This window comes from Cherax quadricarinatus, chromosome 16 (assembly GCF_038502225.1).
Source record: "Cherax quadricarinatus isolate ZL_2023a chromosome 16, ASM3850222v1, whole genome shotgun sequence".
Lineage (NCBI taxonomy): Eukaryota > Metazoa > Arthropoda > Malacostraca > Decapoda > Parastacidae > Cherax > Cherax quadricarinatus.
The window spans coordinates 24,527,418-24,555,086 of record NC_091307.1 but is presented as its reverse complement, the minus strand read 5'-3'; the positions used below and the strand labels follow the sequence as shown (position 1 = coordinate 24,555,086).

The 27,669-nt window shown below is 41.8% G+C and overlaps 1 protein-coding gene across 4 annotated transcripts in view; it reads left to right on the top strand.

The window, feature by feature from the left end:
* The window catches only part of LOC128688879 (E3 ubiquitin-protein ligase Mdm2), a 103,571-nt gene that overhangs the window by 40,610 nt on the left and 35,292 nt on the right, over positions 1-27,669 (top strand). For 3 of the 4 annotated variants that reach the window (XM_053776902.2, XM_053776901.2, XM_070085482.1), the window contains exons 3-6: positions 877-1,013; positions 23,509-23,993; positions 24,538-24,674; positions 25,042-25,233. In XM_053776902.2, coding sequence (XP_053632877.1) covers positions 877-1,013; positions 23,509-23,993; positions 24,538-24,674; positions 25,042-25,233 — 951 coding nt within the window. The remainder of the gene's footprint in view (positions 1-876; positions 1,014-23,508; positions 23,994-24,537; positions 24,675-25,041; positions 25,234-27,669) is intronic. The other variant, XM_053776903.2, reaches the window with a different exon arrangement.

Below are 27,669 nucleotides of genomic sequence, written 5' to 3'. Positions count from 1 at the left end.
TCCAGCAACAGCTGACTGGTCCAGCAACAGCTGATCGTGGTGCAGCAGCAGCTGACTGATCCAGCAACAGCTGACTGGTCCAGCAACAGCTGATCGTGGTGCAGCAGCAGCTGACTGATCCAGCAACAGCTGACTGGTCCAGCAACAGCTGATCGTGGTGCAGCAACAGCTGACTGGTCCAGCAACAGCTGACTGTGGTGCAGCAGCAGCTGACTGTGGTATGATAGTATTTCTCACCCCTTTTTACCACAGGGTTAGCACTAGAAGCTTTCTTGGGGCCCATGGTCACTTATTTTGCAGATGAAATCACCAAAAACGCTGTAATACGAAATGTTCCGATTGTATGCTTGGATGTTACCGCGGAGGCTGGCTTGTAAACAATGCCACCGACGGAACATGTGAGGCTGGCTCAGGCCGCACATTAGACGCCTCTCGGATGAATAGTGTTGAGCGAGTTTTTTAGCGGTATGCGAGGCAAAATTTTAGTGATAAAATGTATCAGTATGCGGATTTAAATTTATGTGATGCCAACGGTATACGAGGGTCCACTGTATATACATATTCACGTGCATGCATGCATACTTTCTGAATCTATTCCTCTTATCAGACCTTGCTGCTCAATGAAAAACGTTAATGAGAGGTGGCAAATATTTCATTAGATAGCAGTACCCTATGGAATTTCTTGTTAAATGTTGCCATTTCTTCATAAAGCTTATAACTGGAAGAGATTTCAAATTTTGAAGAGTGCAGGTCACCTCTGTCAGGTTTAATGTTCTTTGGAAATTTAAACTTAAAGGATATCATGTACATAAGCTTCATTTTTTTTTAATATATAATGATAAAAGTCCATTGATACAGTTTTGATTGATTTTCCAGGTTTTGCTGTTATTGAAAAATTACCTTTTTAGCAAAATACACCTCTTTGATGCCAAGGATAATCTTTTTGTCAACTGTGGAAATGATCCTTTAGGCAAAGCCCTGCAAGTTGATCGCTTTCATTACACTGATGTCGGGTAAGTACTTTCCATCTTTAATTCATATTGACTTTCAGAAGTATTTATTATTATGGGATTTTATGTTCAGTTGACTGTCAGTTACATTCAGTTGACTGTAATTACATTCTTGAAAATGGCACCTCGTAAAAAAACTCGTCTGAAACAAGCTAAAGAACATATGGGAAAAATAGGGTTACATTAATTGGATTCCTAAAATTGGCAGGCAACTTTTTTTTAGATCTCAGAATTGTAAGATAAAATTAAGTGGCACATTTCTTAGTTTTTTGCTCAGTCCATTCTCTTGATAATTTTTCCAACTTATTAAGCTCCTCTAACCTGTCATTCCTTTCAGGAGGTCATAATTTGGGTTACTTATTGCACAAGCCGTATCATTGCCTTGTTACTTTTAATTGAACAAAATCATGCTTCATTGAGACCATAGGCTCTTGCCATGTCCACCACATGTGCCAGCTTTTAAGCTCATTAATTATAGTTGGCTTTTATAAACAGCAAGTTTCGCATCAGCAGATTTAACGAACAGTGGATTGAAAATATTTGGGGGGAAAAATCCAGAAAGTTCCAAAAAGCAAAATTTGAATTTGCCAGGCACCGATCACTATGCTGGGTGTATAGTGGGGGACAGACCGTGTGGTACAGGCTGGTATAAAACAAAAGATGAAAAAAAAATAGAAAAATTAGTTAAGCTTACAGCTTTAAGATCAACAATCTGGAAACATTTTGGTGTAAGAATCATCTTCATGTCATGTTTTTACAAGGAATTTTAGTGACCACAACATTTCTTGAGGTGATGCCACAGTTAGTATATCCCCGCACATGAAGTGAATTGTCGGTGTTTTTCTGATTTTCTTTTTTTATTATTTTTTGTATTTTGTTTCCTAATATATTTAAATTGCTATTTGGCATCGTTATAAAGTGGGAGGAGCTAAGGCAAACCAGGGAGAGGCACGATGAAGATGCTATGACAGGAAGAAGCATGTTGCTCACTGTTTTAAAAACTTGCCTCTTCTGGAGGTATCTTGTAGACTGCTAGGGTAGAGTGGAAGGTAGTCAAACTGAACTAGACTATCAGTTTATTCATGAGGAACTAATGACACAGTAGGCAGAATGAGAGGTTGCCAGAGCCAGTCCTGGGAGAGATGGTGTTGATGGAAGGTTTGCTAGGCAGGAAGTGAAGACCAGGTAGGGAAGCGTGGGCTTACCTCAGTGCCTGACATCTGGTGGGAACTTTAGAAAGTAGGCCTACAGCAGTAACTAGTGGGAATTAGGTGAGCTGAGTATGTAGACTTACTGTCTACACTACGGCACTATAAAATGTTGGATATTTATGCTATTATTGATAATTGTGTTTATTTATCTATCCTCCAAAATGATATTAGACGTACAATAAATGCCATACAAACATAATACAGATGCTTAGATAAATGAAAGCTGACATAATGTGAGGAGAGGTCAACCGCCAAGTTCAACTGGAGTGTACACGTAAGATTATACAGTGAAACCCCTGGTTTCGGCCGGCGTAGCGGACCTGTCCGCCTGCCATGCAGGCGTCATCAGCCAGTCTAGCATTGTTTATCCTTGAGTGAACATTACCCTGCGCTGCCAGCCAGCCATCCAGCTAGTCAGCCAGGCAGCCAGCCAGCCATCCATCCAGTCAGCTATCCAGCCAGCCAGTCAGCCATTAATGGTGACTGTGAAAAGTATACAAAGTGGAATGAGTTGCAAACTGAAACAAGCCATAACTGCAACATCTTCAGTGACAAAACCTTGTCCCACTTCAGGGAAATCTTAGAGATGCCAGAAACAGAGCACTCTTGACAGTTATTTTGTGAGACAGGAGTTCAGTGACTCTCAAGCTTGTCCTAGTGGTCTTCAAAGACAAAGAAGGGAAGTAACCCCAGATAAGGACTTGTTACCTAAAGTCTTTATGGAAGGGGATTCCCCTTCCAAACAATAGTCCTCCCTATCTTCCAGATGCCAGCAAGTCTCTTCAATAAAGGTAAGTAAATGTTATTTTAAATGTTTATTTAAATTTTAATTTATCTATATAATATATGTATATGGGGAAGTGGAACAGAATTCTTCCTCCGTAAGCCATGCGTGTCGTAAGAGGCGACTAAAATGCCGGGGGCAAGTGGCTAGTAACCCCTTCTCCTGTATATATTACTAAATTTAAAAGGAGAAACTTTTGTTTTTCCTTTTGGGCCACCCCACCTCGGTGGGATACGGCCGGTACATTGAAAGAAAGAAGAATATGTATTTATCTGTGTTGTATGTAAAACTATAGTTGTTATTTAAAAAATGTATTTTTTTGTGAATATTTTTGTGGGTCTGGAACGGATTAATTTTATTTACATTATTTCTTATGGGAAATATTCCCTCGCCTTTCGGCCATTTTGCGTTTAGGCCTAGCTCCTGGAACGGATTATGGCTGAAACCCGGGGTTTCACTGTAATTTTATATTCTCTCGGGACCATTAATTCTATAGAAAACATGTACATCATTGGGGTAACTGTAGAAAAGTTACCCCATTGTTACAGATCAATAAAGTTTATTTTTCTGAATCGAATGAAAGAGTGAAGTGAGCAAAATCTGATAAAGCCTTAAGATTTTGTGGTGTGGTGAAGTTGGGAAGAGTATATGGAGAAAAAGAGAGAGGTTAAGAGAGTGGTGAAGCAATGTAAAAAGAGAGCAAATGAGAGAGTGGGTGAGATGTTATCAACAAATTTTGTTGAAAATAAGAAAAAGTTTTGGAGTGAGATTAACAAGTTAAGGAAGCCTAGAGAACAAATGGAGTTGTCAGTTAAAAATAGGAGAGGAGAGTTATTAAATGGAGAGTTAGAGGTATTGGGAAGATGGAAGGAATATTTTGAGGAATTGTTAAAAGTTGATGAAGATACGGAAGCTATGATTTCGTGTATAGGGCAAGGAGGAATAACATCTTGTAGGAGTGAGGAAGAGCCAGTTGTGAGTGTGGGGGAAGTTCGTGAGGCAGTAGGTAAAATGAAAGGGGGTAAGGCAGCTGGGATTGATGGGATAAAGATAGAAATGTTAAAAGCAGGTGGGGATATAGTTTTGGAGTAGTTGGTGCAATTATTTAATAAATGTATGGAAGAGGGTGAGGTACCTAGGGATTGGCAGAGAGCATACATAGTTCCCTTGTATAAGGGCAAAGGGGACAAAAGAGAGTGCAAAAATTATAGGGGGATATTGTGCCTTTTTTGTTATTTATAGGGGGATAAGTCTGTTGAGTATACCTGGTAAAGTGTATGGTAGAGTTATTATTGAAAGAATTAAGAGTAAGATGGAGAATAGGATAGCAGATGAACAAGGAGGCTTTAGGAAAGGTAGGGGATGTGTGAACTAGGTGTTTACAGTGAAACATATAAGTGAACAGTATTTAGATAAGGCTAAAGAGGTTTTTGTGGCATTTATGGATTTGGAAAAGGCGTATGACAGGGTGGATAGGGGGGCAATGTGGCAGATGTTGCAGGTGTATGGTGTAGGAGGTAGGTTACTGAAAGCAGTGAAAAGTTTTTACGAGGATAGTGAGGCTCAAGTTAGAGTATGTAGGAAAGAGGGAGATTATTTCCCAGTAAAAGTAGGCCTTAGACAAGGATGTGTGATGTCACCGTGGTTGTTTAATATATTTATAGATGGGGTTGTAAGAGAAGTAAATGCGAGGGTCTTGGCAAGAGGCGTGGAGTTAAAAGATAAAGAATCACACATAAAGTGGGAGTTGTCACAGTTGCTCTTTGCTGATGACACATAAGAACATGAGAACATAAGAACAAAGGAACACTGCAGAAGGCCTACTGGCCCATGTGAGGCAGGTCCAAGTCTCCTACCGGCTTAAGCCAATGCACCCAACCTAGTCAGGTCAGGTCACATTGACTTAAGGGAGGAACACGGCAACCGACCTGGTAGCACAAGCTATCAGGTCCAACTCACACCCACCCACATCCACTCATGTATTTATCCAACCTATTTTTAAAGCTACACAACGTTCTGGCCTCTATAACTGTACTCGGGAGTTTGTTCCACTCATCCACAACTCTATTACCAAACCAGTACTTTCCTATATCCTTCCTGAATCTGAATTTTTCCAACTTAAAACCATTGCTGCGAGTCCTATCTAGGCTAGATATTTTCAGCACACTATTTGCATCCCCTTTATTTATTCCTGTCTTCCATTTATACACCTCAATCATATCCCCCCTAATTCTACGTCTTTCTAGAGAGTGCAGATTCAGGGCCCTTAGTCTATCCTCATAGGGAAGGTTTCTGATACATGGGATCAACTTTGTCATCCTCCTTTGTACATTTTCCAGAGAATTTATATCCATTCTGTAATACGGTGACCAAAACTGTGCAGCATAATCTAAATGAGGCCTAACCAAGGATGTATAGAGTTGAAGAACAACCTGAGGACTCCTATTATTTATGCTTCTTGATATGAAGCCAAGGATTCTATTAGCTTTATTGCGAACACTTATGCAATTTCTTAATTGCCCCTCTCCTCTTTTGATTTGCCTATATATGCCTCTCTTTTGACCAATCAGATATTTTAATCTATTGTTCATCCATTTAGGATCATTTTTGTTTGATCTGAGTTCCCTATTTGGAACATAATTTGACTGAGCAGCTAGAACTATGCCCTGGAAAGCATCATATCGGCAACCATCACCACCTTCCTGACCCTTAGTCAGGTCATTCCAGTTCAGCCCACCTAAGTAATTTTTCAGTCCTATGAAATCAGCCAAGCGAAAGTCAGGGACGGAGACTTGATTGCCATTGTTAGGGGAATTCCATGATATATTAAAACTGAGTGATTTGTGATCACTTTCCCCAAGCTCATCATTAACCTCAAGATTATTAATTAGTGTTTCCCTACTGGCAAGAACCAAGTCAAGGAGGTTATTTCCCCTAGTTGGCTCTGTCACAAACTGTTTTAAAAAACAATCCTGGATCGTATCAAGAAAGTCACCTGACTCTAAATTTCCTGTCAAATTGCTCCAGTCAATCTGTCTATAGTTGAAATCTCCCATTAGCACAACATTTTCGTATGTAGATGCCTTACGAATTTCGTCCCATAGAAGTTTACTGCACTCCCTATCAAGATTTGGGGCCCTGTAAATCACACCCAAAATTAGTTTTTCTCGGCCCTCGAGAAGCTGTAACCAAACAGATTCAGTGGCTGACGCTTCTAATTTAATATCTTGTCTAACACAACAATTTAAATTGTCTCTGACATACATCGCTACTCCACCACCTTTCTTGTTGACCCTGTCAGTGTGGAATAATTTATAGCCTTGTATGTGACATTCAGAGGGCATCTCTCTATCTTTCAGATTGAGCCAGGTCTCTGTTATAGCAATAATATCTATGTTTCCTGCACTTGCAATTAATCTTAGCTCATCTATCTTATTTCTTACACTCCTGCTATTAGTATAGTAAACCTTAAGGGAGTTAGTCCCTTGCTGCCCTCTGCTGTCCCCCTTTGTTTGCTGACCTGATCTATTGTCTTTATTTATAACTTCATGCTGAATGCCTTTTATACATTTACTGTTTCCAACCCTAGTGTTGCAACCTGCTTGTTTCCCACACACACCCATACCTCTATCTTCCATCAGTTTAAAATCATAGGCATTTCACCAATGGCCTTCTCAATCGAGTCTGCAAGTGCTACCACCCCTGCCCCAGAGAGATGTACCCCATCCCTTGCATATATATCATGTTTGCCATAAAAGTTGTTCCAGTTGTCAATGAATGGGATTGCAAGTTCCTTGCAGTATCTGTCTAGCCAGCAATTTACACCAATTGCCCTAGACAACCATTCATTTCCTACTCCCCTTCTAGGCAAGATGCTACATATGACTTAATGAAATCTATAGCTGACCTGTACTTATCTAGCAGCTCTTCTCTCCTACCCTTCCCAATATCATTTCCACCAGCACTGAGACAGATAATGGGCTTGTTCCCATTACCTGACATGATATTATCCAGCCTGTTGACAATGTCCCCAACACCAGCTCCAGGGAAGCACACTCTGTCTCTCATCTTCTTATTCCTATTACAAAAAGCACGGTCAATATATCTTACCTGAGAGTCACCAACCACAAGAATGCGCTTACCTCCATTAGCAGGGGCAGTAGTACCCTTAACTTCACTGGCCACTGAAGTACATTCATCCTGAAGAACAGAGAAGCGATTTCCTACCTTCAGATCTTCACTCTTAACTTAACTTACTCTGATGCGCCTCCCATTACTGTGAACCACTCGCCACTTGTAGCAGGTGCTGGGCTGCACCTCACTGCTGGTAGCCGTTGCTACCTCCCCCACTACAGCCTCCTCACAGCGAGAGACAGACTGCACCTCACTGCTAGAAGCCTCATTCCCCACAACTCCAGCCACCTCACACTCTCTCCCAGACCCATTGAGGTGGACCTTCAGCCTCCTAATCTCCTCCTGGAGAAGCAAGACCTCCTCCTTCAACTCTCCAACCTCAATTTTTAAAACACTGCAGAAGCAAGCCATGCTTTGTAGCCGTCCACGCTAATCCCCAAAGCAGCTCAGGGTCTGTGACCTCACGTGACGACTGACCACTGACACTGTGCTCTTGGGAGATTCTGAAGAGAAGTAACAGAGGTTGGTGGATGAATTTGGTAGGGTATGCAAAAGAAGAAAATTAAAAGGGAATACAGGAAAGAGTAAGGTTATGAGGATAACAAAAAGATTAGGTGATGAAAGATTGGATATCAGATTGGAGGGAGAGAGTATGGAGGAGGTGAATGTATTCAGATATTTGGGAGTGGACGTGTCAGCGGATGGGTCTATGAAAGATGAGGTAAATCATAGAATTGATGACGGGAAAAGGGTGAGCGATGCACTTAGGAGTCTGTGGAGACAAAGAACTTTGTCCTTGGAGGCAAAGAGGGGAATGTATGAGAGTATAGTTTTACCAACGCTCTTATATGGGTGTGAAGCATGGGTGATGAATGTTGCAGCGAGGAGAAGGCTGGAGGCAGTGGAGATGTCATGTCTGAGGACAATGTGTGGTGTGAATATAATGCAGAGAATTCGTAGTTTGGAAGTTAGGAGGAGGTGCGGGATTACCAAAACTGTTGTCCAGAGGGCTGAGGAAGGGTTGTTGAGGTGGTTCGGACATGTAGAGGGAATGGAGCAAAACAGAATGACTTCAAGAGTGTATCAGTCTGTAGTGGAAGGAAGGTGGGGCAGGGGTCGGCCTAGGAAAGTTTGGAGGGAGGGGGTAAAGGAGGTTTTGTGTGCGAGGGGCTTGGACTTCCAGCAGGCATGCGTGAGCGTGTTTGATAGGAGTGAATGTAGACAAATGGCTTTTAATACTTGACGTGCTTTTGGAGTGTGAGCAAAGTAACATTTATGAAGGGATTCAGGGAAACCGACAGGCCGGACTTGAGTCCTGGAGATGTGAAGTACAGTGCCTGCACTCTGAAGGAGGGGTGTTAATGTTGCAGTTTAAAAACTGTAGTGTAAAGCGCCCTTCTGGCAAGACAGTGATGGAGTGAATGATGGTGAAAGTTTTTTTCTTTTTCGGGCCACCCTGCCTTGGTGGGAATCGGCCAGTGTGATAATATAAATAATAATAATTGAAGTTGGTGAAAAAATTATCGCTACTTGGCAACAGTACCATAAAAGCACCAGCAGTATTTACATTTTACAATTATTGATGCAAAGATATGATGGCTTTTCTGTGTGTGTTTTTTTTTAATAGCTTTTATTGTTTAATACTGTATACATACTAGTTTCTTATGATAAATGTGTTTCAAGGTGCTTTAGCACCTCCAACATTGCTTCACTGTGAATAATCAGTACAGGTCTCCCTCAACATTCACGTTTTCAACTTTCACGGGCTTCACACATTCGCGAATTCCCAACCGCCAAATTCCCAGCCACCAAATTCCCAGCCGCTAAATCATATTTAAGTTTCCCGCCACCTGCGAGTCCCTACTACCCTCTCACCGACCCCCGCAACTGGCAGCCAGCCCTCCCACCACTCAGTGTGGTGAGTGTTTTGTTTGTTCATTATTTGCTATTAAACTACAGTATAAATAATGTAAACCCATTCATGACTGCATATTGGAATGGCTATTCGGACAGGTATTAGACGGTGACATTGTGTTTACTCTTGAACACTTCAAAGAATTAAACATTTCTGCTACAGCTAATAATAACAATAGTAATAATAATAATAATATGATATAATTGAAGAAGGAAATTGTACAAAAATACGAGGGAGTGGTTGACACATCGTCTGTGTGGCTTTGTTTATGCTGGAGTGAACATTAGTCTCCCTGCTCTTCCAAACATTTCACAATAATTCATTGTGTTTGGTGCTTGTAGATTGAGTGTGACTGGAGTGGTAGAGGCAGTGATTGAGGCAATGGTATTTAACCCTTTGAGGGTTTTGGTCGTACTAGTACGTTTTACGCGTAGGGGTTTTTGACGTACTAGTACTCATAAATTCTAGCGGCCTCAAATCTAGTGGGAGAAAGCTGGTAGGCCTTCATATGAAAGAATGGGTCTATGTGGTCAGTGTGCACAGTCTAAAAACAATCCTGCAGCACACAGTGCATAATGAGAAAAAAAAAACTTTGACCATTTTTTTTAATAAATCAGCGACTTTGCAGTGTATTCTCGTATGGTATTTATTGTTGTATTCTAGTTTTCTTGGTCTCATTTTATAGAATGGAAGACATATTACAGAAATTGAGATGATTTTGACTGGTTTTACAATGAAAGGTGCCTTGAAATTGAGCTCAAAGTAGCAGAAATGTTCGATTTTTACCAAACTTCAAAAGTAAACAAATCGTGCCAAGCGTGCAATACACATCAACTGGTGAGTCTAATATTCTTTTACAAGTGCACCAATAATATTTATACCATTTTTTACACTAATGCAGTAGTCTGCATAACAGTAAATCTTATATTTTTGTGAGAATAAAAATTCAAAGTGGAAAGCAAAAGAATATAAGAGGGGCCTTGAGACGTGACTAATGACTAGAGGAAATGTCATTTTAGTGCCAGGAATGTCTTTCTTGTTTATTCTGGACCCTATTCGGAAATTGGCATCTTTTGAAATTTGTGTGAAATTGGCAAAATTGCTAAATTCTGACCACTGTTCTGGATAGTTGAGTTTCATAAATGGGTGGTTTCTTGCACCCATTCGATAGAAAAAATGGAGTTCTAGCGAAATATTCATGTTTTTTGTCGACTAGTACAGTGAAATTGGCCGAAAATGGGGCTCAAAGTGGGCAAAATCGCCGATGCGTAAACATCGCCGAGACCGCTAACTTTGCGAGAGCATAATTCCGTAAGTTTTCTATCAAATTTCAAACTTTTGGTGTCTTTATGATCGGGAAAAGATTCTCTATCTTTTCATAAGAGAAAATAGTTTTTTTTTTTTTAAATTTGGCCGACCCTGAGAACGAGTTTCGGAGAGGGCCTGTCGACCCTCAAAGGGTTAATAACATACATGTTATTAATAATATGTACTATTATTTATAACATATATGTTACTAAATACATACATGTTAATAATAATACATGTTATTAATAATAACATGTACTATTATTATTTATAACATATATGTTATTAAATACCACTGCCTCAACTGCTGAATTATTGTGAAATGTTTGGAAGAGCAGGGAGACTAATGTTCACTTCAGCATAAACAAAGTCACACTGACGATGTGTCAACCACTCCCTCATATTTTTGTACAATTTCCTTCTTCAATTATATCCTATTTATTATTATTATTATTATTATTATTATTATTATTATTACTACTGTTATTATTAGCAATAGCAGAAATGTTCGATTCTTTGCTGTGTTCAAGAGTAAACACATGATGTCACCGTCTAATACCTTTCCTAATAGCCATTCCAATATGCAGTCATGAATGGGTTTACATTATTTATTCTGTAGTTTAATAGCAAATAATGAACAAACAAAACACTCACCACACTGAGTGGTGGGAGGGCTGGCTGCCAGTTGCGGGGGTCGGAGGGAGGGTAGTAGGGACTCGCAGTGGTGGAGTCTGTGGTATTTAATAACATACATGTTATTAAATAACATACGTTATTAAAGCATAACATGTATATATTTAGTACAATATACGACGTTTTCATGTACGTATTTTATGATTATTCATGGTCAACAAGTTAAGGAAGCAGTATTGTAATATATTTCCCTACAATATATTGGGGCACCAAACATTCACGGTTTTTCAACATTCGCGAGGCTCTTGATCCCCTAACCCTCACGAATGTTGAGGGAGACCTGTATAAGGTATTTATACAGTGTAATTAATTTTTATTCCCCCCCTTTTTTTTTGTACATATATTGTCTTCCAAGGAATACTTATAACATTACAATTGTTTTAGTGTATTACTTGTCAAAACGTGGAAATAGGTCATATTGATTGTGCATGTTATTTGTGTATCACCGAGTTATATATATGGTATATACGCTATATAATTTTTTTTTTTTACTCTTATTTTGTTGTATTATTTTTGGTCTTCTAATTATAGTATTATAATACTCATCAAAACCTGGAAATTATTGACATTGTTTGACTTTACTGGGTTATCCTGGGCTAAATATGCCTAGTGTGCTTTGTGGCTGAATTCCTCTGTTATTATCATGAAACTAATAATTTGAAATAAGTCATCTTTGAGCCACTTGCACACCTTGCTTGATGGTGGAACAACAGCTCCTGGTTCCTTTGTTTATTTGTACTAGTATGCCTCACCAGCAAGTTAAGGTGAGACATAGTCATTCCCTGAGTTGTTAACCCTTTCAGGGTCCAGACCCCCCCCCCCTCCCCCACCTCATTTCCCTTCTGAAACTTGTCCACGGGGTTCAAGAATTCTCAATTTTTTTTTTCTTATGAAATGGTAGAGAATCTATTTCTGAATGTAGTAAAACAAAGTACAAAATTTGATGGAAAATTGACGAGTTATACTTTCACGAATTTTACTGTGTCAGCATTATTTATGCATCAGTGATTTTTGCCCACTTTGAGTCCTGTTTTAGGCCAATTACATATTTCCAGTTGACCAAATTCTTAGCTATTTCAACCACCCAATAAAGTAATCAGAAATTGGTAATTTGGCCAGTTTCACACAAATTTCAAATAAAGTCCAGAATGAACAATGCAGGCATTCCGGGCACTAGAATAACATTTCCTCTGTTTATTAGTTATGTTTCCAGGCTTTTACACATGAATTCCATTTTGATTTTTTATTCACACAAATAATTTTTATTTACACCAAAAAATAGATTTGCTGTTACACAATATTGTAATATGTAATTGTATAAATAATATCAGTGTATTCATGAATGCACATTAAACCCACCAGTTGACATGTATTGGACGTGTGATGTGATTTGTTTACTCTTAATTGGCAAAAATCAACAGAAATTGGCAAAAATTGAAAATTTCTGCTACTTTGAGCTCAATTTCAAGTTATTTTCAGTCCTAAAACTGATCAGAATCATCTCTGTTTCTGTAATATATCTTCCATTTTTATCAAATGAGACCAAGAAATCATGAATACAACTACATAAACCATACGAAAATACACTGCAAAATCAGTGTTTTATAATAAAACCAAAAATACAGTTGCAGTTTTTTTCCTCTATGCACTGCTTGCTGCAGGAGTTTTTTTATATGGTGCACACTTGCCACATAGACCCATTCTCTCCTATCTAGGCCCAAATTTACTACAGTTTATCTGAGTGAGCTGAACTCAAGGCATAGAACTAAAGCACTGACACTGGCTTCAAAGCTGTAGAACTATGACACGAACCCTGATACATGCCTACCACCACTGCAAGATTTGTTTGATGATGCAAAGAAAAAGAAGAAACAGCTTCCTATAACTGTTATTAACTAGAGCATTATTATAAGTAATTAGAGATTTAATGTATACAGGAGGATGTGCATAGGTTATGTGCAAATACTACACCATGTACAAGATCTTGGTATCTGCAATGGAACCAGTCCCCTTGGATACCGAGGGACGACTGTATTTCAGTTTTCTTCATAACGCCAAGTCTTGAATGCTGAAACCTTTTCCCACATCTAGCATCACTCTCATTTCTCTTTGAGTGTCATGGTTCCTATACTAACACAAGATATGATAATAAAACAATATAAATTTGATTCACTAACACATCTAAGTATGGTATGGGATGTGTATGTACAGAGCTCTGAGGTGTATATTAAATGCAACTAGGAAATAACAAAAATAGTCCACCACCTTGGAGCCTTGTTGGACTGGAGGCACAGCCAGTGGCCACCAATGGCCCTCCAGAATTACAACTACTGATGCCAATAACAAAATCCCCCCCAACACAGAATACAACCTCATTCGTTTTGGCTAATATACAGGGCCTTAAGCCATCCACCAACAACAAAATACCTTTTATCAGTGGACTTCTAGAGGAGTCTAATGCAATGTTTACAGCCTTCACAGAGACTCACACAAAAGATCACATTGTCAGTGAAATATGGATAAGTGGTTACAACCTTTTTAGATGCGACAGAAAAAACGGGCAACAAGGGGGGGTTGGCCTGTATGTCAAAGAGTCCCTTATCTGCACGAAGTTGCTGAACACCACAAATGAGGTGGTTGAAGTTCTATCAATAAAGATCGAGAACCAAAACCTAGTCATTGTGGTTGTATACAAGCCACCAGATGCAACCTCACAACAGTTCAAGGAACAGCTACTGAAAATTGATTACTGTTTGGAAAAACCTTCCAGCTCCATCCCCAAACATCTTACTGCTTGGTGATTTCAACCCAAGGCATACAAAATGGAAGAATGTAGCGAATAATGTTATAGCTGAAACAATCCCCGGAGGTAGCGCAGATGAAAGGTCACACACACATGAGCTACTAAGTCTCTGCGAAAAACACACCTTAAGCCAGCAGATAGTGAAGCCAACAAGACTAGAAAACACACTTGACCTTATCTTCACAAATAATGAGGACCTGATAAGAGACATAAGAATATTAAAAACAACTAATTCCGATCACAACCTAATCGAAGTCCAGACGTACATGCATAGGGGTCCTGATCAGCAGAATGCATGTACCTGTGAAGGTGTCTTCACAAAATACAACTTCAACAACAAGAACATCAACTGGGACCAGGTAAACCATGTCCTAAACGAAACATGTTGGGAAGATGTCTTAAATGACATGGATCCAAACCAGTGGCTTGAAAGGATCAACTTCCTGGCAGCTGAAGCATGTTCTAGGCATATTCCCCTAAGAAAGAAGAAGAGCAGGAGTAAACTGGAGAAAGACGCTCCCTCTACAGAAGACGACGAAGAGTCACCGAGCTCCTCAGGAGTGCTAGAATATCTGATACACGAAAGGAGGCGCTGACCAGGGAAGTGGAAACTATCGAACTTAAGTTAAATGACTCTTACAGGAACCAGGAGAGGCAGGAGGAGCTTAAAGCTATTAGTGAAATTGAAAGAAATTCAAAATATTTCTTTTCATATGCCAAAAACAAGGCAAATACCACATCTAGTATCGGGCCCTTACTCAGACAGGATGGGACTTACACAGATGACAACAAGGAAATGAGTGAAATATTGAAATCCCAGTATGACTGTGTTTAGTGAACCACTAATCGGTCTGAGGATCGACGACCCAAATGATTTCTTCATGAATGAGCCTCAAAACTCCATAAATGTATGCCAGATTTCCGACATTACCCTAACTCCGATAGATTTCGAAAAAGCCATTGACAACATGCCTATGCACTCAGCCCCGGGCCCAGACTCGTGGAACTCTGTTTTCATTAAGAACTGCAAGAAACCCCTCTCGCGTGCCCTAAGTACACTATGGAGGAGGAGCTTGGACATGGGTGAAATTCCACAGTCGCTTAAAACAACGGATATAGCCCCACTCCATAAAGGTGGCAGCAAAGCATTAGCTAAGAACTATAGACTAATAGCTCTGACATCCCACATCATAAAAATCTTTGAAAGAGTGCTAAGAAGCAGGATTGCAAATCGCCTGGATTCCCAAAATCTGCACAATCCAGGGCAATATGGGTTCAGGGCAGGTCGCTCCTGCCTCTCACAACTACTGGATCACTATGACATGGCCTTGGATGCACTGGAAGAAAATCAGAATGCAGATGTAATATACACAGACTTTGCAAAAGCACTTGACAAATGCGATCATGGCGTAATAGCCCATAAAATACGTGCTAAAGGAATAACTGGGAAAGTGGGGAGATGGATCTTCAACTTCCTAACAAATCGAACACAAAGAGTAGTGGTCAACAGAGTTAAATCGGAGGCTGCCATAGTGAAGAGCTCTGTTCAACAAGGCACAGTACTCGCCCCCATCTTATTCCTTATCCTCATATCAGACATAGAGATATACACCACAGCACCGCATCATCCTTTGCGGATGATACTAGGATCTGCATGAGGCTCCTCTTCAAGGGGGGCTCCTTGGCGTGGTGAAGAGGCTCTTGGTCTGAGGAATTAGCCCTGTCGGTCTTCTTCCTCAGACCGAACCTAATTACCCCCCATTCTCCCCTCCCCTATCCCATCCTCCCCATCCTCCCCTTTTTCCATTCCTCCTCCTCCTCCTCACCCCTCCCTTTTGCCCTTCCTCTTTTTAGCCTTCGTGATTTCTCCCACAGGCGCGCTAGTTCCTAGGTAGGGGAAAGGACACCGGGGTCGATCCCATTCCGTTGAGGTTTCTTGGCGGTGGCGTAGTTTGCCGTGGAATCTGGATTGCCTAGGGATGTCCCGATCCCTCTCCGGTATCCCGGAGTAGCTTTGGGTGTCTTTTGGGCGACGGGTGTATCTCTGGAAGCCACCTTTCGGATTCCGGGGGTGGTGGCTGAAGGAGGTATGCTTTGTGGCGGATATCCGGCCGCCCTCTCTTTTGTCCACCGAGGTAGCTCGGCAGATGTGAGGTTGCTATCCCGGATTGCTGGTTTACTGGCATGAAGGGTAGGGTATGGCACGGGTTCCATGCTGCATCTGCGCTACTAGCGGTGTCGAGTCCTCTTGGGCGCGGAGGGAGATTTCCGGCCCTTTCATTCCTCCTGGGAACTATTCCTCCCCGCTCCCCCCTTTTTTTATTCTTTTTTTTGTTTTTATTTTCTTTTCTTCTTTCTTTTTTTTTCTTAAAAACAAAAAGCAAAGGAGTAACCTAACCATGGCAGCCCTAGTCCATGAAACCACTACCCCCGGGCCCCTTCTTGATACCGCACCCCATTCTGACCCTGCCTTGTGTTTAGACCACTCTTCGGACACTCCTGATGCCCCTGTACCTCTTGCTGGTGCTGTTTCCTCACCCGCTTCAGGTACCGGGGCTTCGACTGACTCCTTCGATTTGTCTGAACTCCGCTCTCCTTTGACTATGCTTCCGGCTTCTCCCTCTACGGTACGGCAATTTTCGAATCGCCCACCCATTTCATGCCGGACCAACTCCGGTCCTACTCCTAAACGCCAACGTCAATCTCCTGATGATGCTCCGTCGTTACCTTCCCATTCTACTCGGAAACGACCGACACGTCAAGCACTCCCTCTCCACGCTCAATTTCGGACCACACAATGGACTAAATTCTTTACTTTAAGACCAACTTCTTCTTCTGCCTACCTTTCTGACCATAGTATTGCCAAAGCGCTCCTGCGTCATGTTGGCAGAGATATTTCATTTCACTCTCTCAAGAGCGGTACGCGCATCGTCACTGTCCAGAATGCTACCCAAGCTCATGATCTTTCTCTCCTTTCGAATATCGATACTACTCCTATCACTATTGAAAAACATCTTTCTCTCAATTCTTGTAGTGGTACTGTCATTCTGCCCCATACCATAGTCCAACAGAATTTCCAGTCATGTGGCAATGACATTTTTGAACAGCTGGAACTCCAGGATCTCCCAATCCTCAAAGTAGACACTTATGTCCTTCCTGCCCGGGGGCGGAGACGTTACCCTTGCAATGTGGCTCGTTTAACTTTTGACAGCCGAGAACTCCCGTCCTCTGTATATGTCGCGGGACATCGGTTACAAGTTCGAAAGGTGATACCTACACCGCAACAATGTAGAAATTGCTGGCGTTTTGGTCACCCAGCGAAATATTGCAGATCTATGGCCGAATGCCCAGTCTGTGGTGCCGACAACCATTCTAATACATCTTGCAGTCAACCTCCATCTTGCCTTAATTGTAATGAAGCTCACCCTTCGTACTCCCGCCGTTGCCAGGTCTACTTAAATGAACGTGAAATCCGTTGCCTCAAAGAGGCAGAAGGTCTCCCTTATGCTATGGCAGTTACTCATCTCCGCCTCCAAGGGAGACTACCCCGTGTTTCTTATTCTCGTGTTTCCAAACATCCCCCCACTTCTGGGGTCCCATCTTCTGCAGCCTCCTCTGTTGTTACCCCTCCCATAGCCATTACGGCATCTAATCCTTTTGCTGTCCTTGGCTCTGACGTCCCGACTACAACTCAGTCTGTTCTCGCATCTTCGCGTCCTTCCTCACAAGCCCCAGTATCGACAAGACCTCGTACGACACCTAATACCAATCGCCCCTCTACTCAGAAGTCCAAAAAATCCACATTGCTCAAATCTTCTTTGCCCCTTCCTTCCCTTCTTCCACCTCCACACGTTACCTTTCCAGTCTCTGTACCTAGTTCTTCCCCTCTCTCTGGCTCTATTACAAGTGTGGAGATTCACCCTCCTCCTCGTACTATGCCTTCCACCCCCGTCCCCTCCCAAGTTTCTCCCTCTTCTGTCACCTCCCAGGTTTCTACCTCTTCTGTCCCCCCCCACACTTCATCTCCAGTCCCTTACACTTTTCCCTCCCCCTCTACTTTGGTACAGTCCATTACTGTCCCAATCTTTACTCACCCTCCTCCTCCTATCTCCAATATGGTTTCCCATACATCTTTGAATTCAGAAACACTTGAAGCCATTTCAGAATATATTGCAGAGACTAAACCTTCAATGGACACTGATTCACTTCCTGTTCCTTCTCTTCCCTCTCCTCCATCTTCACAACCCCATTCTTCGCAACGCTCCGTTCCTTCGCTACTTGAACATCTTCCAATGCCACCACACGTTGACTTTTCTAACCCCTCTAGTCCGTAGGTGCCTTTACCTACAGATTCCTGATATTTTCTTCATCGCCAATCATGGCCTATTTACAGTGGAATATCCGCGGCCTCAGGGGTAATCGGGGTGAGCTTCAGATGTTGCTTTCCAGGTTTTCCCCTGTTGGTGCTTGCTTACAAGAACCAAAATTACACTCGGCTGTTTTCCAACCTATCTCAGGCTATAATTTATTGTATTCTTCGGATCCTTTCTCAGATGGGACCTTTAATGAAAGTGCCCTTCTTCTACGCAATGATATTCCGTACTGTCAACTATTTGTCCATACCTCGCTGCATTACACTGCAGCCCGTATCCACTTGAATAAGTGGTTTACAATATGTTCTTTATATCTCTCTCCTTCTCGAGCATTTTCTATCCCAGACTTTGCCTTTCTTGTTTCATCCTTACCACCACCACTTCTGTTACTTGGTGATTTTAATGCCCACCATTTCCTCTGGGGGGGGTCTCATTGTGACTCACGTGGCATTCAGTTGGAGGCTTTTCTTGCCTCTCACCCCCTCCATGTTTTAAATATGGGTACTCCCACCCATTTTGATCCTCGTACTCATACTCTCTCTTGCATCGATCTATCAGTCTGCTCTTCCTCCACTGCACTAGACTTCACCTGGTCTGTTCTACCAGACTTACATGACAGCGATCATTTTCCGATCATTCTTACTTCTCCTTCCTATTCACCACCTTCCCGTAGCCCTCGCTGGCAATTTGATCGGGCAAATTGGGATCTTTACTCACACCTCACTGCTTTTAGTGAGGTTCCTTCTTCATCCTCCATTGATGAGCTCCTACACATCTTCTCGACATCAGTTTATACCGCAGCTTCTCATTCTATACCCCAAACCTCAGGCAGGCATTCTCAGAAGTGCGTGCCTTGGTGGTCTCCTGCTTGTGCTCGTGCAGTACGTTTGAAACGTGCTGCATGGGGCAGGTACCGGTACAATAGAACCGCTGAGAGACTTGTTGATTTTAAGCAGAAGCGTGCGATCGCTCGCCGTGTCATCCGTGAAGCTAAACGCACTTGTTGGCGAGACTATGTTTCCACCATCACCTCTGCTTCTTCTATGAGTGCAGTCTGGAAAAAAGTGAGGAAATTGAGTGGTAAATACTCTCCTGACCCGGCTCCTGTTCTACGGGTCACTGGTGTTGATATAGCAAACCCTCTCGACGTTGCCATTGAACTTGGCACACATCTGGTCCGTATTTCCCGAGGGCTCCATCTATGCCCCTCGTTTCTTTCCTCAAAGTCTGCCAGAGAGTTAGTACCCTTGGACTTTTCTTCTCTCGGAGAAGAACAGTATAATGTGCCTTTTACACTTCAAGAACTGGAGGCAACGCTCTCAGCTTGCCGATCATCGGCAGCTGGGCCTGATGACATTCATATTCGTATGTTACAACATTTACATCGGTCAGCCCTTGTAGTCCTCTTACACCTCTTCAATCTTATTTGGGCACAAGGAGTTCTTCCCCAGCTGTGGAAATCTGCCATTGTTCTCCCTTTCCGCAAACCGGGTACTACAGGACATGATGCCTCCCACTATCGCCCCATCGCTCTTACAAGTGCAGTTTGCAAAGTGATGGAACGCCTCGTAAATCGACGTTTAATGTGGTATTTAGAGACTCACAACAGTCTCTCCGCTAGTCAATATGGCTTTCGTAAGGGTCGTTCTACCATAGACCCCTTACTACGCTTGGATACGTATGTTCGTAATGCCTTTGCGAATAATCACCCAGTTATTGCCATATTTTTTGACCTTGAGAAGGCATATGACACAACTTGGAGGTATAATATTTTGGCCCAGGCCCATTCCTTAGGCCTCCGAGGCAATCTACCATCCTTCCTTAAGAACTTTTTAACTGACAGACATTTCCGTGTTCGAGTCAATAATGTTCTTTCCCCGGACTTCGTCCAAGCTGAAGGTGTCCCTCAGGGATGTGTTCTAAGCACAACACTTTTTCTCCTTGCTATAAATGATTTGGCCTCTGTTCTTCCACCCAATATTTGGTCATCACTCTATGTTGATGACTTCGCTATTGCTTGTGCAGGCGCTGACTGTCACCTTATTGCAGTTTCTCTCCAGCATGCGGTCGACCGTGTTTCCACTTGGGCCACCACACATGGGTTTAAATTTTCAAGTACCAAAACTCACCAAATTACTTTCACTAGACGCTCTGTTATCTCCGATCATCCTTTGTATCTCTATGGCTCCCGTATCCCCGAACGTGATACAGTCAGGTTTCTAGGCCTTCTCTTTGACCGTCGGTTAACCTGGAAACCTCACATTACCTCTCTGAAGGCAACTTGTCACAGCCGGCTAAACCTTCTTAAAACCCTTGCTCATCTTTCCTGGGGAGCTGATCGTCGAACTCTGCTTCGCCTACATTCAGCCCTCGTTTTATCGAAACTCGATTATGGTGACCAGATTTATTCCGCGGCCTCTCCTGCTACTCTCTCTAGCCTTAACTCTATCCATCACCAAGGCTTACGTTTGTGCCTTGGTGCTTTTCGCTCTTCCCCTGTTGAGAGCCTCTATACAGAAGCAAATGTTCCATCCTTGTCTGATCGCCGTGATGCACATTGCCTTCGTTACTATGTACGCTCTCACGATCTACACAATCCTTCCATTTATAGAATGGTCACCGATATTAGTAGACATTCTTTATTCGTTCGCCGCCCCTGTTTGCTCCGTCCCTTTTCTCTTCGCCTACTTTCACTCTTGTCTTCCCTTCAGTTACCACCTTTATATGTTCATGTAGCATCTCACTTTTCCCTACCCCCCTGGGAAGTTCCAGCTGTTCGGGTCTGTTCTTTCTCACTCCCTTGCTCGAAAGCTCAACTGCCTACGGTGGCTTCCCGCTCTCTTTTTCTTGATCACTTCCACTCTCATTCTCATGCCACCGCTGTGTACACAGATGGCTCTAAGTCTTCAGACGGCGTCGGATTCGCAGCAGTGTTTCCGGACAGCGTCGTACGAGGGCATTTACTATCTTCAGCTAGCATTTTTACTGCTGAACTGTATGCCATTCTTGCAGCACTTATTCGTATCGCATCTATGCCTGTGTCATCATTTGTAGTAGTCTCAGACTCCCTTAGTGCTCTACAGGCTATACGAAAATTTGATACATCTCATCCCCTAGTTCTCCGTATCCAACTTTGGCTACGCCGTATCTCTACCAAACATAAAGATATTGTTTTTTGTTGGGTCCCTGGTCATGTCGACGTACAGGGCAATGAACAGGCAGACACTGCTGCGCGGTCAGCAGTATATGACCTACCAATTTCCTATCGAGGTGTTCCATTTCTGGACTATTTTGCTGCAATAGCTACCCACCTTCGCACCCGTTGGCAACAACGTTGGTCAACTCTGCTCGGTAACAAACTTCATTCTATTAAACCGAGCATAGGTTACTGGCCGTCTTCTTGTCATCAGTGCCGAGGTTGGGAGACCACTCTCTCCCGCCTTCGCATTGGCCACACTCGTCTTACTCATGGGTATCTCATGGAGAGGCACCCTGTTCCTCTCTGTGAGCAGTGTCAAGTTCCAGTATCGATTAGCCACATTCTGTTAGACTGCCCTCTCTATCAACGAGCACGCAGAATTTACCTCCAACGTCGTCTTCGTTCTCCTACTCTCTCTTTACCTTCCCTTCTTGCTGATGGACCCTCCTTTAATCCTGACTCTCTCATTGACTTCTTGACAACGACTGATTTACTCCACAAACTCTGATGATACTTGTCGCACTCCCCTCAGCCCTTTCTGGTTCAGTCTCTTGCTGCCCTTTACCCTTTCACCATCCACTGCCCCGCTGTTATCCGTGACCTGTTGCTCATCCATCTCCCTTTTGCCACCTGATGCCCTCGCTTCCTTCCTGCCCTGCAGCGCTGTATAGTCCTTGTGGCTTAGCGCTTCTTTTTGATTATAATAATAATCTGCATGAGGCTGTCATCTGCTGAGGACGCGGTTAACCTCCAAGAAGATACAAACAAAGTTTTCCAGTGGGCAACGGTAAACAATATGATGTTCAATGAGGACAAATTCCAACTACCCCGTTATGGAAAACTGGAGGAGATAATAACTAGAACAGAGTATACTACTGACTCCGGCCATACAATAGAGCGGAAAAATAATGTAAGGGACCTGGGAGTAGTAATATCTGAGGATCTCACTTTCAAGGATCACAACAGTGCCACGATCGCACGTGCAAAGAAAATGATAGGATGGATAATGAGAACTTTCAAAACGAGAGATGCCAAGCCAATGATGATCCTTTTCAAATCACTTGTTCTCTCTAGGGTGGAATACTGCTGTACATTAACATCTCCATTCAAAGCAGGTGAAATCGCAGATCTAGAGAGTGTACAGAGATCCTTTACTGCACGTATAAGTTCTGTCAAGCACCTTAACTACTGGGAACGCTTGGAAGCACTCGACTTGTACTTATTGGAACGCAGGAGGGAGAGATATATCATAATCAAGCATTAGGGGAATTGCCAATAAGCCCCTGGCTGCCTTCAAGAGAGAGCTGGACAGATACCTGAAGTCAGTGCCGGATCAGCCGGGCTGTGGCTCGTACGTTGGACTGCGTGCGGCCAGCAGTAACAGCCTAGTTGATCAGGCCCTGATCCATCGGGAGGCCTGGTCATGGACCGGGCCGCGGGGGCGTTGATCCCCGGAATAACCTCCAGGTAACCTCCAGGCCTCCCATATAAATATAAGGCCTGACTCACAGGCTAGATGCCTGTGAGATGGACAGTATGCTCCTGCAGGCCAGGCCAGACCAGTCCTGCACTGCTCTATATGTTTTCCTTAACGTTGCACCATCAGAAATCAACTTCATGGAGTCATGGTTGAAAAAATGCCACAATTTTGCAACTGTCACATTGCAAACATCCTAAAAGATCACATCTTAATTGATTGTCTACTGCTTGTAACAGTTAAATGACTGGTAAACCTATTTCTAAATTTGGTGAAGAGCTTGAATCATTTGTGATACTTATTAATCCTGGGAGACTGTAAAATGAGTGGCTATGTAATGTACAATATATCATTGTGACATCCCACAGTTAGCATGTTTTTGTGGTTGACCACATAGTAATTGGTAGAAATTTGCTATACCACCACCTCAGTGTAAAAATCCCTTCACTATAATCTCATGCTTTCACCTTTATTATTTAGTACAGTATCTAAAATTTAAAATTATCTCTCAATATGTTTCATCAGTAATACTAAGCAGAGTTTTAATGTGTAGTCTTGTTCGTGATTTCTGTTGATGCTAATGATAACCCATTTTTTACAGGGTGCTGATTTCTAAGAATATCATCAGAGTGCTGCCAGAGTTTCCTTATAGTGAAACAAAAGGAAGCCCATCAGTACCTGTTGCATCAGATGCAACTTGTGTACAGATAAAACAAAATAGTTTAGGTGAACATTCAGCCGATAAATATGCTGCTGAGGGGAAGAGTACTACTTCTATTAATAATTTTGTAACTAGCGTTTTAAGTGAAACTAATGGCAGAACAGAGGTATTAGTGCCCACAAGGGCTACGACCTCAGAACATTTAAAGAGTTCAGAAACCTTGATTCATTCAAGGGAACTTCAGCATGGCCAGAATGGCTCTCTTGGCTTCAGCTCTGCTCCTGGACCCTCTAGAGAAAGCCAACCTGGGTGGAGGAGGCCAAGCCAGACTGCTGGTTTTATACCCTACAAATTCACCCTCTGTGATAACCCTGAAAGCAATTCTGATGCAGAGTCTGTGTATAGTATGCAAGGATACGAGACAGGTAGGTTTAATTCTTGTCTATATTGATGTTTTTACTTTAATTTATTTTTACATATCCTGAATAAATTATTTTCTGAGTATTTAATCTTGCAGAATATGCAAGTAGATTTATAGGAAGAATGGAAAGTTACAATACTGTGGCTGTAACTTTACAGAGATAATCTGTACTTAGGAGAGATAAACTTGTGTCTTTCTCATATTAATTTCTTTAAAACCATATTCTCAGCCATTGGATCTTTGTCCCCATATACTCTTATCATCTTTACATTAAAAAACTTCTCTCATACTTGGTCTCTTTCTCCCTTACTACCCTCTATGTTACTGTTTCATCAATCATTCTTCTTCGAACTTACACTCAGCCTCTTTTATCCAGAAATTAGGGAAAAAGAAAAACACTTAGCCATTCTACTTTCTGTTGGACATTGTTGATAATTAGCCTTACATTGTTGTCAAGCACTTATAATCTCTAATAGAAGAATTTTTAAGAAACATTGTATAGTGTCAAAGGAAGCAGATGACTGAATGTTGATTTGATTTTTTTTCAGCTTTGTGTCATAATACTGAGTTTGAGGACACTGATGTTGAGGCAGAGTTAGAGGCTGAATCCTATGAAGAATATGAAATAGCTTCAGATGATGACAAGGAACAAGAACAGTCTGATGATGACGATTCTGTAATAGAGGTTGGTCAGCAATTTATTTTGTATGTGGTAAAGTAATTAAACATTGGTGAGAATGGACATAGTTTGAGTGATGGATGGTTCTTCATCTGTTACTCTTGTGAAGATGCTAGTGGTTTTCTTTGCCTCTTCTGGATAGCAAGGTGTGGTGTGGTGTTTCACTCCTTAGCATACATGTATTACGAAAAATGAATGTCAGTTTTTTTTTTTTTTTTTTTTATATTTTAGGTGTTTGGTATTTACAATTTTGTACTTGTTTACTGAGAGTAGAAAATTTTGATAAACCTAGGGCTAAAAGTAATTTTTGTTGATTAAATTACTTAAAAAGGCACACTGTTAACTTGATTGTCTTCCATTTTTATTTTTACAGGACGTTGAGGTTGTTTTTTCTTTACCCGAGTCAAGCCAGGATGAGTTGGAGGAAGACTTCTGGGCAGATGATTCAGACACAGATGATCAGTCGATTGATAATGACCTTGAGTTGATCCCGGAACGTTGGGACTGTCTTATTTGTGGCTTAAAGAAGACTCCTTTTGTGCCTTACTGTGAAAAATGCTGGCAGGTAAGATATTTCTTTTATTTTTTTTGCCTTGGATGTAAATTCAGCTAGCAGTTTGCTTATACAGGCGGGCCCTGCTTATGTAGCAGGTTAGGTTCTTGGATACTGCTATAAAGTAAAACATAGTATTTTTTTCACTTTCAAATGTATATTAAAGCTTGAAAACATGTTTACACTATCATACATTAAGTGAGCAATAGAGCTAGGCCTATAAATGCAAATGCAGTACACACACTAATTTTTTTTTTAACAAGTTGGCCGTCTTCCACCGAGGCAGAGTGACCCAAAATGAAAGAAAATTCCCAAAAAGAAAATACTTTCATCATCATTCAACACTTTCACCTCACTCGTACATAATCACTGTTTTTGCAAAGGTGCCCAGAACAGAACAGTTTAGAAGCATATACTTATAAAGATATACAACATGTCTCTCCAAACTGCTAATATCCCAAACCCCTCCTTTAAAGTGCAGGCATTGTACCTCCCATTTCCAATACTCAAGTCTGGCTATATAAAAATAACTGGTTTCCCCGAATCCTTTCACTGCTCACACTCCAATGGCTCATCAGGTCCCAAATACCATTTGTCTCCATTCACTCCTAACACGCTCACACATGCTTGCTGAAAGTCCAAGCCCCTTGCCCACAAAACCTCTTTTACCTCCTCCTTCCAAGCTTTTTGAGGATGACCCCTACCCCGCCTTCCTTTCCCTACAGATTTATACGCTCTCCATGTCATTTTACTTACCTTTAAATATTGTCCTTGGCTTATAGTGAGTGGTGAATATATTTATTGTAGGAGGTGCGGGATTGCCAAAACTGTTGTCCAGAGGGCTGAGGAAGGGTTGTTGAGGTGGTTTGGACATGTAGAGAGAATGGAGCGAAACAGAATGACTTCAAGAGTGTATCAGTCTGTAGTGGAAGGAAGGTGGGGTAGGGGTTGGCCTAGGAAAGGTTGGAGGGAGGGGGTAAAGGAGGTTTTGTGTGCGAGGGGCTTGGACTTCCAGCGGGCATGCGTGAACGCGTTTGATAGGAGTGAATGGAGACAAATGGTTTTTAATACTTGACGTGCTGTTGGAGTGTGAGCAAAGTAACATTTATGAAGGGGTTCAGGGAAACCGGCAGGCCGGACTTGAGTCCTGGAGATGGGAAGTACAGTGCCTGCACTCTGAAGGAGGGGTGTTAATGTTGCAGTTTAAAAACTGTAGTGTAAAGCACCCTTCTGGCAAGACAGTGATGGAGTGAATGATGGTGAAAGTTTTTTTCTTTTTCGGGCCACCCTGCCTTGGTGGGAATAGGCCAGTGTGTTAATAAAAAAAAAAATAAAGTATTAATTAACGAAGAATGGGTATAATTGAAAACTGCTGCATTAGTGAAACTTCGTAAAGCGAAGCACTGTAAAGCAGGGCCCTCCTGTGCTGTATTGTAAAGTTAAAGAGTGTGACACGTGCAAACACCTGGGTATCTGTGAGAGACGTTTAACCTGCATAGCCCAATTTCTCAGTTTATTACGAAGGCATGAGGACAGACTTCCACCAGTGGGTCCCACTTAATCATGTCTTGAACCGCCGCATCTCTCCATTACTTCCACTGGTTCCAGTACTAAAGGCTCCATCCTCATGCCTCCTTATTTGATAAACTCCAGGTGTTGCACATGTCTTCCTCTACAACCTCTTAGTATTATACGTGTAATGAATTGTGGCTTAGAGAAGTTCATAATGTACATTGTTCATACAAATTGTTGTATGTACACTTAGTTCATAATTTCGGGGATCCTATGAATCGATGTGATAAGCTATTATAGAATACAGATACAGAAAAATCAAGGAGCTTTAATTGATATAGAAGTTGCAATATATTAAGTTGCAGATATTTGGAAATTCAGATTAAAGTACTGATGAAGTTGAATGAAGTTCCAAAAGGAGTTTCCTTAAATTTTGTTAAGGAGAGGAATTTCAGTTTGATTTTAGATGATGTTCTTCAGAATGGTTTTTATACAGCATCATTAAGTAAAATACAAACACACAGTATTGGACAGAATGCTTCAAAGATTCAGTAAAGCCTTAATGCTGGTGAGAGGCTCTTGATCCAGGAAATTGGAACTGCCCTCCATTTCCTTAGATCAAATCTGCCTCCAGTTTCCCAAGTGCCATATGGCCCCTTCAGATTTCAATCCCCTTATTAATGTAATGTTATTAGATACTCAGTGAAAGCCTCGCAGCTTTACTGGGTACTATTGAAAGATAGAATATGTAGTTTTGTAGACTACTTGTTACATTTGTCATGGCTTTATTAGCTAGTCTGAATAATACATTGCCTTATTGACTATTCTTTTAAATGATGTACAGCTATATTGACTATTTGTTGTATAACATAGAAGTCACTTTCAGTAGTTCAGTAAGGCATTACCATACTGGATAAGTGTCGAGCTATACATAGC